The following is a 15,639-nucleotide window of genomic DNA, read 5'->3' on the forward strand; positions in this document are numbered from 1 at the left end:
GATAAAGCTGTAGAATCTATATGATTAAGAACAGGACAAGGCTACTTTATGATTGGATTTAATTGATGGAGTATGAGATTACAAAAGACAAGACTTTATAATGAAACCTGCCGAGTCAACATTCTGCATTCTGGTCTCTTTTCCTGTGTATTTTTTTTCTTCTTTTATACCTTTATGTGAACAGCAGGAAGAATAGCCTACATGGGAATTAGCTTGTTCATTAAAGGGTCTGTTTGGCATGTTATTGGCTCACAATTGATGGTTTGCATTTTACACAGCAATTACATTCCACTGCTGCCATCTATTGGTGCCTGTTGTTATTAGTTTTAAGACGTTTGTGTATGTGAATCTGCTTGCCCAAGTAACCAAAACTGTTATTGTTTCTTATATTTAGGATATTTTGCAAACCCACAGCCCTTAGTTTTCACGAATGATGGTGTACAGTAACACACTTTATAAAGCCTGACCAGAATACCTTTTCTTATTAAATGCTTTTATCTACAAAGTGTGCTGTCAATCGATAAAACTAATTAATCACATTTATTTCTGAAATTAATCGCGATTGACCCCACCTAACATTAAAGTTTTTAAATAAACTTATATTGTAATATAATTTCACAATCTTCAAATTAACGTACAAACAACATAAATATGTATAAAGTATATTTATTAATATTTGCTAACATTAACAAAAATATTATACAAATAATATGGCATCTTTTTTCATGACCGAGGGCCAATATCAATGATACCAATACGTATACAATATTTTTTCCTCTTGTTTTTTTTTTCTTTGTCCTTTGATTAATAGACGTCCCAACAGCTGGTTCTTAGGTTGTTTTGACTGCTATTTCTTTAAGAGCTGCTGCTGAATGTGAAGCGGATCTGACATGCATTATATTTTCTCTCAACTCTTTTTACCTTTTCTGACCCACTCCAGGTCTTCAGTCATTCTGGGACTGAATAAATGCACTTTTTGTCAAGCGAAAAAGTGTTAGAAGAAGCAGTTGTGAGTGGGGGTAACAACCCTAGCCCCGCCCCTAAGTTAATTGAAAAAAAAAAAAAAAGTTATATATATATATATATATATATACACACACACATATCTACTCAGAACACAAGGAAGTCACAAAATAGAAAATTGTTCTAAAAGAAAAACAAAAATGTAATGATGTTTAAATGATGTTTTTAAATTTATTAAATCGCATTCAAAGACATGCAAATATAAAAACAACAAAAATCCAACAAAAAACTATTTTCAAAAATAGGACACAGTGGAATTCTGCACTGTAACGGATATGAGTGAAGGACTTTAGAAGCCGTTTTCCTCAGACTGAGAGAATCAAAACGAGTTACTCAAACACTGTCAGATTAGGTTAAATGAGAGTCCAGAGAATAAGTACGGCTTACTTCCTCCTCTCTTTCACTCTTTTCTGTATCTCAGCACATTCCTGGTCAGAGAGCGGACTGACACACAACACGACTCCTCTGCCCGTCTGATCCACCTGCACACTCATCATACAGCACATATCCACCAGCTCTCTTTGACAGTGCTGAATCCCACGGTCCACCTCACCGCGTCTCGCCAGGTCCTTCCGCAGCACCCGAGCCTCTGGTGCTGTGTAGCCGATGAGTTTGGTGAGCATGGCGTCAGACAGATCCACATCCAAGTACCCGGTTCCGTCAGATATGGTGGCCCCGAGTTTCCACATGCCACTACTACTTTGCAAATTTCCTTTGAGGGTAACGATGAAAGCTTGTAGTCGTAAAATCTGAGCTTTGGCGGGTGGCCAGTGGCCAGCCTGTAACATGCAGAGGTACGGTGAAGTAGGTGCCTCTCGTTCACAACCAGAAGATCCAGCTGTGTTTCTAGAGGAACTTGTAAAAGATGTTTGAGGAACTTCATTGAAGATTCTGCTTTGGTTGGTGGTGCAAAGCAGAGTTTTAGAGCGAAAAGTCTGACTGGGTTCTTCAGTTTTGGGTTGGTTGGGTAGGTTTACATAAGGTTCCTCAACTGCGTTTGTAGAGGAACTGGCAACAGATGCATCAGGAACTTCATTTAAGTTTCTGCTGTTAAGAGTTGTACTAGAGCGAAAACTTAAAAGGCTTGGTTCTTCAATCGTGGGCTGGATTGCATCAGCTCTGCCTTCTGAATCGATCGGGCACATCACACTGTCCAGCTCTTCTAACGGGATGTCATCGAAGTCCTCAGGAACACCGTCCACCACATTTTGCGGTACATCGTCAAAATTGTCTGGAATGCTTCTGAAGTCATCATCTGGAATTTCATCCATTTCCCAGTTGTCGTCTTCTCTGGAAATGGGCGCTGCTTGAGGACGGGGTTGCGACTGAGGTGGTCTGAAGGAAGCTACTGAAGCCATGCTGTCATAGCCGCTGTCAGCTACCTGATGATCTACTGGAGCCTCTATGCTGGCCAGGAGCTCCTGGTCATCTGGTTCCTCACCTTGTGGATGGTTCTCCTCAGGCACACCGAGGGTCCCACACAGCACTCTGCTCTGGGAGTAAATCTCCAAGAGCTGTTCCACCTCCCCACCCAACACCTTCACGTTCTCTGCTTTCAAGAGCAACACCCCGAGACGGACGACGATAGGACCGACTAGCTGTAGCTTCGTCCCGGGTGGCAGGTTGGTACTTAAAGCCGGGATGGGCCGGTATTCCATACCCTCCAGACTCTGGACTCCATCCGTGAGCTGCAACATCACCATACGTGTTGGCTTGGCCTCCCACGGCCGCTGTGTTTCCGGCGTAGCCGCAGTGACTTGATCATTAGAGCAGTTGGTGCCCCGAATACGCTGCAGTTGCGTGTATGCAGGCTGGCTGACATCTAGTAGGGAGTCCATCTGAAGACAGTAACAGCTGTTTAGTTCCATTTTCTGTGCCTCGGATATTCTTTCGGGAAGCACCGGGTGGGACAGATCTCGCAGGTCAGTCAGCAGCCATTGCTCCAGGACGCGCTGATTCAGCAGCGACTGAGGCATGGGTTCGCCATCCGCTTCCTCCTTTATCCAGTTCACGCAAGCGTCCAGCCAGGCATGAGGGACCTGGATGTGCCACTGAGAACGCAGCCATGCCTGGGTAACCTGCACTTCACCCGCTGACATCCTCTCACTGGCCGGGACACGAGAGCTTCAACTATTAAACACAGAAAGAGTAAAATGTGTATTAATGATTTGAGAATTCAGTAAGGACTTTTTAAACAAATGTTGTAGTTTGTAAGTTTAAAATTTTAAACACACACATACATTTTATATATATAAACAGGTGCTGGTCATATAATTAGAATATCATCAAAAAGTTGATTTATTTCACTAATTCCATTCAAAAAGTGAAACTTGTATATTATGCTCTAAAATTCCTGGTTTACAGCTGCGTTGACCTTGGACCTCAGAAAACACAGTGGACCAACACCAGCAGATGACATGGCACCCCAAACCATCACTGACTGTGGAAACTTTACACTGGACCTCAAGCAACGTGGATTTGTGCCTCTCCTCTCTTCTTCCAGACTCTGGGACTCTGATTTCCAAAGGAAATGCAAAATTGACTTTCATCGCAGAACATAAATTTGGCTTGACACAAGGAATGCGACAGCTGAAACCCATGTCCTGCATGCGTCTGTGTGTAGTGGTTCTTGAAGCACTGACTCCAGCTGCAGTCCACTCTTTGTGAATCTCCCCCACATTTCTGAATGAGTTTTGTTTCACAATCCTCTCCATGGTGCGGTCAACCCTTTTGCTTGTACACTGTTCACAGAGCTCTGTGAACAGCCAGCTTCTTTTGCAATGACCTTTTGTGTCTTGCTATCCTTTGTGCAAGGTGTCAATGGTAGGGCTGGGAATCGATTCCTCGATTCCGAAAATAAACAGAAAGAAAACAAGCTGGCACTGATGATTTGAATTTTAGGACCACAGTTCACCTAAGCCATAATTACAACAGTTGTGCTTATTTTGTTTCAGTGTACGGTTTGTTAATATTATGCAAAGTATACAAAGTAAACTTCATCATTCAGCTGAACTGTGCACATTTATTTTAGACACTTCATGTCTTATTTAATTCATGCGATAAACGCATGTCCTTGCTGAGCTGGGCTATGACTAATTTCACGGGCAAAGCTTAAAAAACTAAAATTTTTGTATCGTCACTTTTTTTTTTTTTAGCTTGATATTATAGGAAGAATACATTATACGACCAATCCTGCAGTCATCATGGTGAGATTAGGTTCCTTTTAATCTAAAAATAAATAAATAAAAAGAATTGGAAAAGAATCGAAAACAATAGTGAGGAATTGATTCTTGGAATCGATTCCATGACCAGGAATTGGAATCGATTCCAAAAATTGTGGAATCTAACAGCCCTAGTCAATGGTCATCTTTTGGACAACTGTCAAGTCAGCAGTCTTCCCCATGGTTGTGTAGCCTACAGAACTAGACTGAGAGACCATTTAAAGGCTTTGCAGGTGTTTTGAGTTGATTAGTTGATTAGAGTGTGGCACCAGGTGTCTTCAATATCGAACCTTTTCACAATATTCTAATTTTCTGAGATGCTGAATTTGGGATTTTTCTTAGTTGTCAGTTATAATCATCAAAATTAAAAGAAATAAACATTTGAAATATATCAGTCTCTGTGTAATAAATGAATATAATATACTAGTTTCACTTTCTAAATGGAATTAGTGAAAAAAAATAAAAATAATATATATATATATATATATATATATATATATATATATATATATATATATATATATATATATACACACACACACAATACAAATTGTACACAATACTGTTTAGCATAGTTGGGAAAATTACTAAAAAAAAGATTTACTAGCCACTTATTACATCTTCAACTGTGTTACTAGAAAGTAAAGTTTGTAGACAATGAAGGTTTTCACTATGAAGTAGTTTGAAATACTTCATATAGTTTTAAAGATTGTAGTTGCTAGGGTATTTTTGGTGGTTGATAGGGTGTTGCTATGTGGTTACTAGAGTAGCTAGGGTAGTTGCTAAGGTGTTGCTAGGTGGTTGCTAATGCGGTTGCTAGGATAGCTGAGGTGTTGCTAGGGTTTTACTAGGCAGTTGCTAAGGTACCCAAGGCGTTGCTAGGGTGTTGCTATGCGGATGCTTAGGTACTTATGGTGGTTATTAGGGTGTTACTATGCAGTTGATAGAGTAGCTGGGGTGTTGTTATGCGGTTGTTGAGGTACTTTGGGTTGTTGCTAGGATGTTACTATTTGGTTGCTATTGTACCCAGGCTATTTGCTATGTGGTTGTTAGGGTACCCATGGCCATTGCTAGGATGTTGCTATGCAGTTGTTAGGGCACCCAGAGTGGTTGCTTGGGTTTTTTAGGATACCTGTGGTGGTTCCTAGGGTGTTGCTGTGGAACCTGAAGAGGTTGCTAAGCTGTTGGTAGCTGGTTGCTATGATACCCAATTGTATGGTACTCAGGGTGGTTGCTAGGGTGTTTCTAACATGTTGTTAGCATGATTAACAAGTAACTAGCATGATGCTATCATGTTTCTAGCATGTTTATGCAACCACCCTGAGTACCCTAGCAACCACATAGCAACAATAATTTTACAATGACAATTAATCAATGATAGATAGATATATGGATGGACAGACAGAAGATAGACAGACCGATAGATAGTCAGATATATTCTGCAGTTTACACTCTTTTTTATGATTAGATAAAGCAGACAGCTCACCAGACAATCATTCACGTGCAGGCTGCATGGTGTCAAGCTTGAGTACGCCCTTGAGTTCTAGTGAGTGTATTGGCGCCATAACCTACACACTATAGGTCTTCTTGTGGCTCCTTTACAGCGACTACTTATTTAACAGTTCATCGAGTAACTTGCAAAACAAAACATCACATTTACCTCATGTCAGAAAGAGACTGCAGTCGTGAAATACCAAGCAGTCGTGCTAGCCAATCATAAAAAGCGTTCTTAAAAGATGGACGTTTCTTTTTACCAATAATTGTCCTTGACACTTCTGGAGTGTCGGTTGTGCTGGAGTTTGGACCAATCAGAGCGCGTATCTTTTGTAGAGGGAGGCGCGTTCATTGGTCCGCGCGACAGCGGGGTTAGAAAGATTTAGTGCGTCACTGTTGTTGAAGAGGAGCACGACAGGAACAGGTCGGTGGAGACATTTCCTCAAACAAATTAACTCTATCACCGTTTTTACGCAAGTAACCAGTATGCTCTCGTGTCAAACTGTTTCACTATCCTAAATTATTGAGGTACTTTTTCGTGCACACGGTCGCAATTTGCATTCAGGGTTTTCTTGCGATAGCTAAGTTAGCTTCATCTCTGTTAGCTAAAGGAAACTAGCAACCATAATCATTTAACGTTACTGTAACTTCCACAGTTGCTACAGGAAGTGCGTTTTCTACTTATTTTACTATATTTATTTTCCACGTGGCGTAACGTTAATAAATACGAGTATTCTTGATGATAAAATATACTTTATGATGCTAGCTCGTTAGCTTCCTGGAACTCTATTGTTAATCAACGTTAGCCAGTCAGGCAGCGGATCGAGAACAGGAAGATGGCGACTGACATACTAACTTTACTGTAATCAAACACTGCGAGCTTCATATCTAGAGTAGTTTGTGCATCGCAGATGAGTTTGAACATTCAGTGCTGTCTAGGTAGGCAGCCTAATAGGGTTTGAGACACATCCCAAGTCTATGTTTGTTTTCTAATACTTTACCAGGCAGTAAATAGCTGAGTTAAATATGTATTGGAGTTGCATTTCAGTACATTTTTGGAGAACACCTACCAGAACATTTAGTTTTAGTTTTGTGTAACTCATTATAGTTGCTTTTAATTCTTTCTCCTGTGTTTTGTCCCAGTCATGCTCAGCAAACACAGAGCACTGTTCATTCTGATAAGATCATAAAAATGATTACACGCACAAGCTTGGGGCTAGCATCCTATTAGGCCATGTCATATTTTCATGTTGGTTTTCCCTCAGGCATCCATTTGGATAGAGAGAGCTGTTCATCTCCGCTTGTAGAGAGATAATGGATCCAGAAAATGACCCACAGGAAGAGGACACTTTCAGCAACAAAGAGAGCAATGGTACGGTCCAGGGATTATTATTATTATTTATTTCTTTCTTTTTGAAGGCAACAAAAAAATCTAAATGGAACCAATGTAATGAATGTTAAATATGCATAGTAAAATAATAATAATAATTGTCTATTTTATTTATTTTTCTTCCATATCTTCCCACTGGATAAAATCGCATCTTCCTTTTCTCATGCAGTATCTTGTTTAACCCTGTAAACCCTTACGTATGAAATTATAGCTGTAAAATTGAATATTGTGACCGTTTATTAAACCTTTAGACAAAATCTAAAGAGAAAAGCTTTGTTGAGTGTCATGTTTGAAACGTCAGGCTCTTATGGCTCCTAAAATGAAGCAGGACAATAGCACCATAATGCAATAATACAATGATTATGATTGAGAGATGAACAGATAAATGTGTGTATAGTAGATTGTGCGCAACAGGTTTTTCAGGAAAGTTCTGATTGTTGATCATTTAAAGGCCTTAGAAATTTGCATATGAAATATGATACAGTAGGCTTTATAGGGTTGAAGCTTCCATGAAATGACAGTTTTCCCTGTTTTCTAAATACATTTTCTACATTTTTTTTTTTTTTTTAAATGTTGACCTCGTCATTTTGGATCAAAATGTCATAACACTACAAAAGAAAGATCTGTTGCTGCTTGTGTTTTACTAACTTTTCCGTGTGAAATGGATTCAAGGCAAGCGTTCCGCTGAGGATATGGAGGAGGACAAGCCTCATAAGCGCTCCCGAAATTCTGACGACATGGTGGAGCTTCGAATTCTGCTACAGAGCAAAGTAATTAGCTGATTTTCCCATCACTTTTGAGTTTAGTTCCTCTTGCTGTCCCCTCAGTGCTGACCGACTCTTTTTCTCCAGAATGCCGGAGCGGTGATCGGAAAGGGTGGGAAGTATATTAAAGCTCTGCGCACAGATGTGAGTACTCCTCCGTTTAGTTCACACATTCGCACACTTTCCATGCACATAAACTATGGTAGGTGGAGCTCACACGTCTGTAGAACTGGATTATATTTTAGAACATGTATTAAAGCCAACAGAACACTTTAAAATCATCTCAGTCCAAGAATAACGAAACGGTTTTGTGGAACCAAGGCAGCTATGCTTTGTATCATAAATTCCCCACATTCTGCTGTACTCTTTAGTCAATTGAATACTGGTCTAGTACATATTCTCCTGTTCTCCATTCTCCTCCAACATTATGAGAATTGAAAAAGTCGCACCTGAAAGTGTTTCCAATTTAAAAATGTATTCCTCTTCCACTCCCTCTCCCCTTTTCCTTGTTTTTATTTTTCTGTTCATTTTTGGCCAATTCCCATATTCCGGATCGACTCGTACCGCCCACCTGCCGCCTGACCTCCTGACTCCCTGGTTGGCCACACCCATAATCGTGCCCTTCCTATTGGGTGGCTTACTTGATTGACATCCGTGTGCTTGATTGCTCTGGGTGCTTGGCCCCGCCCCCTGCAGTACAATGCCACTGTGTCAGTCCCAGACAGCAGTGGGCCCGAGCGGTACGTGCCACTCAGATACTCCAACCTCCAAGTCATATCAGCTCTGTTACTGCCAATATCAGAAGTGTATTAACATCCTTAATGTACAAACTACTCCCTTACTGCCATGAAACATGAGAACCGTTATTAACTGTTTTACTGTGTTCAAATGCCTTTTCTGTCATGTACGGAAGCCCTTTCCCTCCCTGTTTCCCTCTCCAACGACAGAAACATTCTCTGAATTAGCTTTGTTTGTTCCTTTGGGAAATGTTCTCATTTGAAAGGTTTCTTGCTAATTAATGGCTGAAATTTTTGAAGGTGCAAATGACATGTCTCCCTTTTGTCTGTTGTGTTATTTCACTGTTGTGTTTGACTTTTGAACTTTCTCTGCTGGATCTGGAGCTCCTGCTTCATTCATGTTCATCTCTGCCTCTATCAGTTTTAACCTCCCTCCGTCACACTGCATATCGGACCTTCCCTGTATCTTGACATTTCAGCAACGGGAAGGAGCTTCAGTTCGTTTTTCTTTGTTTTCCTGTGTTCTTTGGCAAAGGAGTGCATGACTCCATGACTCTTTGGGGTCTGGCTCCTCTCCTCATTGTTAAATGCACTAACAAAAGCACTGATGGTACTCTTCTGGCTGTGTGTATCGCTAATATCGGTTCTCTTCTCTCTTCTCGTGGAATGCGATTCATTACTTTGACAGAATCCTAAGCATCAGTGCCGATATTCCCACAGTAGCGGAGATATTACTGAAGGTCATACCTACTCTGGAAGAGGTGAGGTTTTTTGTTCGTTTGTTTTTCCCCACAACAAAAATATTTGTGAAAAAACCAATGTGTGTTCATATAATATATATATATATATATATATATATATATATATATATATATATATATATATATATATATATATATATATATATATATATATATATATATATGTGTGTGTATGTTACATCTTATTTGAATGACACATTTGATCCTCCTCTCTGATTGGTTGGACAGTATCAACATCATAATGGCGTGGACTTTGACTGTGAACTGAGGCTGCTCATCCATCAGAGTCTAGCTGGGAGCATCATTGGAGTGAAGGGCGCCAAGATTAAGGAGCTTCGTGAAGTGAGACATTCAGAAGAGCATTTGAATTACTACAAATGAGGAATTTCCTGTGCTGATCCGAACTCTTTCTCTCTTCCAGAGCACCCAGACCACCATCAAGCTCTTTCAGGAGTGCTGTCCTCAGTCCACTGACCGCGTGGTGCTCGTGGGGGGCAAAGCGGAGCGGGTGGTGGAGTGCATTAAGACCATGCTGGAGCTTATTGTGGAGGTCTGATTCAGACAGTTTGACACAGGGGTGTGCGATATGACTGTTTTTGATTTTGGACGATAAAAATGTCTGCACGATCTGCTTTTGAAGAAATATCGTGCTACAGCATGTATTCTATTAGGTGCAGTTCTACTGCCTCCGTCATATACTGTACAATGCCACACACATTCACATCAGGGGTATTGTTACACTCACGGACACTGCGCTTATTCACAATCACAAAAGTACATTATTTACATGTGCTTTAAAGCCTTGCGGGTTAAACGTTTCTTTCACGTGCTGTTCTGACATGTGCTTTTTCTGAGCGCATACACACATAGCAAGTGCACTAAAAGTCTAAAACACTGTTAAACAGCACCTGATTACTGAACCAAGTTATCTTTTGAGCTAATACTGTCAAAACGCACAAACTTTACTTATAGACTCATTTGGTTGTGTCTAAAATGTAAGTAAACCGTTGAGAGAAAAATGGATGCGTGCCTGTATATGAGATGCATGCAGGTCTTAAAGGGACAGAACTAAACATGCTGCGGTTTGTCATTTAAAGGTACAGTTCACTCTAAAATAAAATTATTGTCATTATTTACTCACTCACATGTTGACCCAAACCTGTATTAATTTCTTTCTTGTGCTGAACACAAAAGATATTCTGAAGAAAGTGAGGAACCAAACAGTTGCTAATCCACATTGAATTTGATGGTAGGTAAAAATCCAGTGGAAGTCACTGTGGGCCAGCAACTGTTTGTTTTCCACATTCTTTAAAATAGCATTTATGTTCAGAAGAAGAAAGACATTCATTCAGGTTTAACTAATCGGTATAAAATCAAAACACTATGGCAGAATTGACAGATAGATGACAGAATTTATATTTCTGAGTGAACTATTCCTTTTAATGTTAATAAAACAACACAAATCACCACCACTTTGGCCTACAAATCCAAACTTTTAATATTTTGTTACATTTAAAGGCTTTGTCTACAACTTGCAAAATAGTAAAACCAATATCACAAAGAATCGTGATTTTCCTTAAAAATAAAATAAAAAAAATGGTAATCTGATATTTTTGCCATATCCCCCTCCCCTAGTTTGCCAGTGCTGTCTGTCATTAGACATGTTTCTCATGAACTCTCTGTCTCTCCAGGCTCCCATTAAAGGTCGAGCTCAGCAGTACGACCCTAACTTTTACGATGAAACGTATGACTACGGAGGCTTCAGTATGATGTATGAAGAGCGGGGCCGTCGGCCTATGGGCGGCTTCTCCTCGAGGGGGCGTAGCAGCGGCGGAGGCTTTGATCGGATGCCCCCCAGCGGAGGCCGTGGCGGTCACCACATGCAGAACAGGAGAGACTACGATGACATGAGCCCACGCAGGGGCCCCCCTGCTTCCCAGAGAGGGGGGAGAGGAGGGAGTCGTCCTCCACGAAACATGCCCATGGGAGCCTCACACCACAGGAGAGGGTGAGACACATACTCACCTCATCTATTTTTGGCTATATTTTGGTTAATCATTAAGTATTGATTTGTGCTGTATATCTCTTTGTCTTGACAGTGATGACCAGTACTCCTACAGCTCCCAGCGGGGCCACATGGATGAGCGGCGGCAGTACGTTCTTTATCTAGATCTGCGTTTGTTTGTTTGTTTTCATATGTCGCCTTTGTGTCGTGAAACAGTGTTTGTTATGGTAGGATGTGATGTTGGCTTATTGTTGCTTTTGCGTTTTTTCTCTCCAGTGGGGAAAGACGAGGGCGCAATGATCGTTACGGAGGCAGCATGGTCAGTATTCAGTCTTTTTGTCATTTGATTACGTTTAGTTCAGTTTCAAGACTTGTCTCACAAAACTAAATCTGTTAATGTTGGAATGTTCATTATGAATTATTTATATGCATATCATAAAAAAAAAATCTTTGTGTGTTTGGCTTTTTTTTCTGTGTAAACATTTGTGTTTAAGGTTTTTGATTCTCACATTTCTATTCTCTTCTCTTATGTTGCAGAATGATGGATATGGTAAGTTTGTCTTTAAATACATGCTAAATAAATAAATGCTATGTAGCTCAGGCTTTTTTTAGGTTTTTATTCATTTATTTTTTAGGTCATGTTTATCCTCATGTATGCCTTTGAAAAGATTTTATCAGCTACTTACACATCATTAGAACAATATGTGAAGCAACCAATTTTATTTAGCAATTCAATTATTTATTTGTTACATGCTGTTTAAGGGGGAATGAATACAAAAAAAAAAAAAAATTGTCCAAAAGTGTTTTGCGATTTTACAGATGATGTTTCTGATTTAAATATTTACTTTTTAGTGAATTCAACTAAATTGAGACACTTTGACATTGAAAAGACTATCAAAAGAGTGTCATCTTCACCTTTACAAAAGATTTACCATTTCTTTTTGTTTTTCTCAAATCAGAAAACAGTTCATCTTGGGATTCCTCTTATCAGTCTGGTAAGGATTCCCTCATATTATAAAGAAGGCCAGTTGACTTTTATGTAGTAATTGTAAATCTCCCATTATGATGTTTTCCCTCTCTTTTTATGCTCAGGTGGAAGGAGCAGTTACAGCGAGGGTCCTGTGATCACCACACAAGTCACGATTCCTAAAGATGTGAGTAAATCACTCGTAATGCGATGCGCTTTTCATTTGAAACACGTGTTTAACTTGCTCTGCTGTGATTGTCAGCTGGCGGGATCCATCATCGGTAAAGGCGGTCAGAGGATCAAGCAGATTCGTCATGAGTCAGGAGCCTCAATCAAAATCGACGAGCCCCTGCAGGGTTCTGAGGACCGCATCATCACCATCACCGGGACCCAAGACCAGATCCAGAACGCTCAGTACCTGTTACAGAACAGGTGTGTGACCCATTCAACGACTTCACAGCTCAGTTAGGGACTCCAAGTAAATACTACACATTAAAAGATGTAACCGTTCCAGCCTTACACTTGCATTTCAGAGTGTAATCCAGCATTTTCTATAAAAAATAAATTGTTCTCATCGGCACACAATGAATCTCAGTAGCCAGCAGTTGTATGCTTTATACTCTGAGAAATGAAGGAGCCTTCGAATTTGGACAGACCCTGATTTTGTAGCCAATCACAGATATGTTTGTTGAACACGTGAGCCCAATGGCCAATCAGAGGATTTTAAGTTAGAATCCCCTCATTCTGAGCATTTGCAAGTTGTTTCATTATAACAACACAATGTAAATGAGAGATTTATTATGCAGTGTAGACCGACTGCAGACTTGTGCTGTAGCTGAACCGAAGTGAAATCAGCTTCATTGATTATAAACAGGGTTTCTGTGGGTCTTAAAGTCTTAATTCAGCAGAGCAGAAACCTTTGAATTCATATCAATGAAAAAAAAAAAACATTATTTATCAATTTATCAACCAATCTGCATTTTTTGAGCTTCAAATGTAAATTGTACAAAATTAAGAGACTTTATGCTTTAAACCAGAAACAAAAAACATTGGGAAGGAAAACTCTAGGTTGATTTTCTTGTCGCTCACTTCATTTTGATCATTTTCTCTCTCTGTATATAACCGGTTTATAATTTTAAAAAGTTTTACATTTCAAGCTGCAAAGTTTCAGAAGTGATGACCATGAGGTGAATCTGAAATTGCGAATATCGAACAATATTTGAAAGCTCAAATAAAAAAGTTTTCATGTGTTGTAGTGGTAATAACTAACTTCTTTTATTTAATATTTGTATTTTCAAAAATTTAAATGTTAACACTTTCGATCAGGTTAGAGTTTTTCTTCAAACTCCTGTTTGCTGCGTATTAATAGTTAGTAAGCTAGATGTAAGTTTAGGTATTGAGCAGATTAAAGGACCTTAAAAAAAGGCACACAGCAGAAGGCATTAATATGTGTTTAAGTAGCGTTTTTCGGACTATAAGTCACACCTGAGTATAAGTCGCATCAGTCCAAAAATACGTCATGACGAAGAAGTCGCACTGGACTATAAGTCGCATTTATTTATAACCAAGAACCAAGAGAAAACATTACATTCGTCTCCAGCCACGAGAGGGCGCTCTATGTTTTCAGTGTAGACTACAGGAGCACTGAGCAGCACAGAGCGCCCTCTGGCAGCTGGAGAAGGTAATGTTTTCTCTTGGTTCATTTCTATTGGTTCATGTCAAATTTTGATAAATAAGTCGCACGACCAGCCAAACGTCAAAGAGTGCTGATAGTTGCCGCTGACTGATGGTTTCTCTTGTGTGTTTTGTTCTCCAGTGCTCTGCACCTCTTGGGACGGCAGAACTAAGCAGCCCTCCTTTCTCAGGACGTCCATCCGGCTGCAGCTCAAGTCCTGTCCCCACATGATGGCCTGACACATGACGCGTCCGTCTGTCACCTTCATAGGAACGAATCATAGAATCGTACGAGCCCGGGCCCTCTGCTTGACCTTGATTGTGGATTTTGTGTGATTGTTCTTTTTCTTTTCTTTTTCTTTTTTATAAATAATAATTTTATATGGGCCAACTCTCACTTCACAGAAATCCTGGATGAGGACATTGTTGTTGTTTCCCTTTAGGAGTGAATGTTTAGTGAGTTCTGACACTCTTCCAAACTCTAGATCCAGAATGTACAAAGTCACACAACAAATTTCCTTTTCTTTTTTTTTTTACACCTTGTTTTTCTGAGCGTTCTCAAACGGCATTAGAGGATGATATGTGAATATCCAATGATACGATGGAAAATGATTACTATGGATGTATGAATATAATTTCCTTTCTCTGTTCCATGCGTGTAATGTTTTATCCTCAGAAATACAGATCATATTTTCACCAGGTACTGAAGGCTCGCAGTACTTTTCTTTGCATTTCTTTTCTCCTGTCTTTTGCTGGGTTTCTTAAATCTAGTGTTGGGGAAAAAAGAAATTGCTCTACCTCTGGAATTTATTTGTAGGTCTGCCATCCTAAAAGAAAGCCCACAATCATTGTATGTTGTTTTTGTTTTTTTAAGAAGCGAAGGAAAAAAGTGGATTTGAAGTTTTATGCTATATTTGTGTCAGAGCAGGACAATAATTCTCATGCTCCTATTCTTTGTTTTATTTTTCTTATCTTTATTTTTTTACTCAAATTGTCTCTAAAGTTCTCCAACCAGGCACATTTGTAGAGTTTGTCATTTGTCTGAAATAATAAAGGACTTGCCATTTTTTTCCAGCATGGTATTATTTTTATATAGTGTCAGTACTGTATAATGAAAATCATCATGTCTGGTCAAACTAATTAATTTATAATTAAAAACATGCACCGACGGTATAGGCCTACTTGACAAATGTATTTAACTTCTGAATGAGACTGCGCATTACACTAAACTACTTGCTTCGGTGGGATGTTTAATTATTGTGAAAATTATGGAACCGGAATCTCTATGGCCCTAAAAAAAAAAAAAAACAAAAAAAAAACGCTTAAATCTTCTATATGAAAAATATAATTTTCTGATTTTGATTATAAGATGACATTTACAGTCCAGACCTGTTTCACTTTTGTGTGAAATTCTAATTCTATAGAATATAATTGTATTGAGTATTATCAATTGTCAATCTTAATTAGAAGGGGATTAAAGATTGCAGGCATGTCAAATTGTAAATGTACATACTAATTCTACAAATTAAAAATATTTTATGTTATTCTTCATCATTCTTATAATATTTTGATATTTTGATTGTTGGGTTGAAGATGGACATTT

At 39.2% G+C, this 15,639-nt stretch overlaps 2 protein-coding genes across 3 annotated transcripts; one reads left to right on the forward strand and one right to left on the reverse strand.

Moving 5' to 3' along the window:
* Window positions 1–1,169: 1,169 nt before the first annotated feature.
* On the reverse strand, window positions 1,170–6,004 carry rmi1 (RMI1, RecQ mediated genome instability 1, homolog (S. cerevisiae)). 2 transcript variants are annotated; one of them, XM_026269911.1, is made up of 2 exons: window positions 5,731–6,004; window positions 1,170–3,153 (listed from the first exon to the last, which is right to left on the reverse strand). In XM_026269911.1, exon 2 carries the CDS (start codon window positions 3,120–3,122, stop codon window positions 1,407–1,409), a length of 1,716 nt encoding a protein of 571 aa, XP_026125696.1. In that variant the 5' UTR covers window positions 3,123–3,153; window positions 5,731–6,004; the 3' UTR covers window positions 1,170–1,406. The 2 variants fall into 2 exon arrangements, with proteins under 2 accessions (XP_026125696.1, XP_026125698.1); XM_026269913.1 differs by having other exon boundaries at window positions 5,905–5,998.
* A 63-nt stretch (window positions 6,005–6,067) lies between these two features.
* Window positions 6,068–15,110, forward strand: LOC113107419 (heterogeneous nuclear ribonucleoprotein K-like). The gene is made up of 16 exons (XM_026269914.1): window positions 6,068–6,162; window positions 7,004–7,110; window positions 7,801–7,898; window positions 7,980–8,036; window positions 8,589–8,632; window positions 9,318–9,390; window positions 9,619–9,732; window positions 9,812–9,940; window positions 11,082–11,398; window positions 11,490–11,543; window positions 11,672–11,714; window positions 11,933–11,945; window positions 12,355–12,390; window positions 12,488–12,549; window positions 12,625–12,794; window positions 14,179–15,110. The coding sequence occupies exons 2-16, from the start codon at window positions 7,053–7,055 to the stop codon at window positions 14,207–14,209; spliced, it is 1,299 nt and encodes a 432-aa protein (XP_026125699.1). The 5' UTR covers window positions 6,068–6,162; window positions 7,004–7,052; the 3' UTR covers window positions 14,210–15,110.
* Window positions 15,111–15,639: the final 529 nt, after the last annotated feature.

The sequence above is a fragment of the Carassius auratus genome, chromosome 8, assembly GCF_003368295.1.
Source record: "Carassius auratus strain Wakin chromosome 8, ASM336829v1, whole genome shotgun sequence".
Lineage (NCBI taxonomy): Eukaryota > Metazoa > Chordata > Actinopteri > Cypriniformes > Cyprinidae > Carassius > Carassius auratus.

Coding starts and splice junctions, on each gene's coding strand:
- LOC113107419 (XM_026269914.1), top strand. CDS start 7,053: ATGGATCCAGAAAATGACCCACAGGAAGAGGACACTTTCAGCAACAAA. Junction 8,633..9,317: donor GACAGCAGTGGGCCCGAGCG/GTACGTGCCACT, acceptor TTACTTTGACAG/AATCCTAAGCATCAGTGCCG. Junction 9,941..11,081: donor TGCTGGAGCTTATTGTGGAG/GTCTGATTCAGA, acceptor CTGTCTCTCCAG/GCTCCCATTAAAGGTCGAGC.
- rmi1 (XM_026269911.1), bottom strand. CDS start 3,122: ATGTCAGCGGGTGAAGTGCAGGTTACCCAGGCATGGCTGCGTTCTCAG.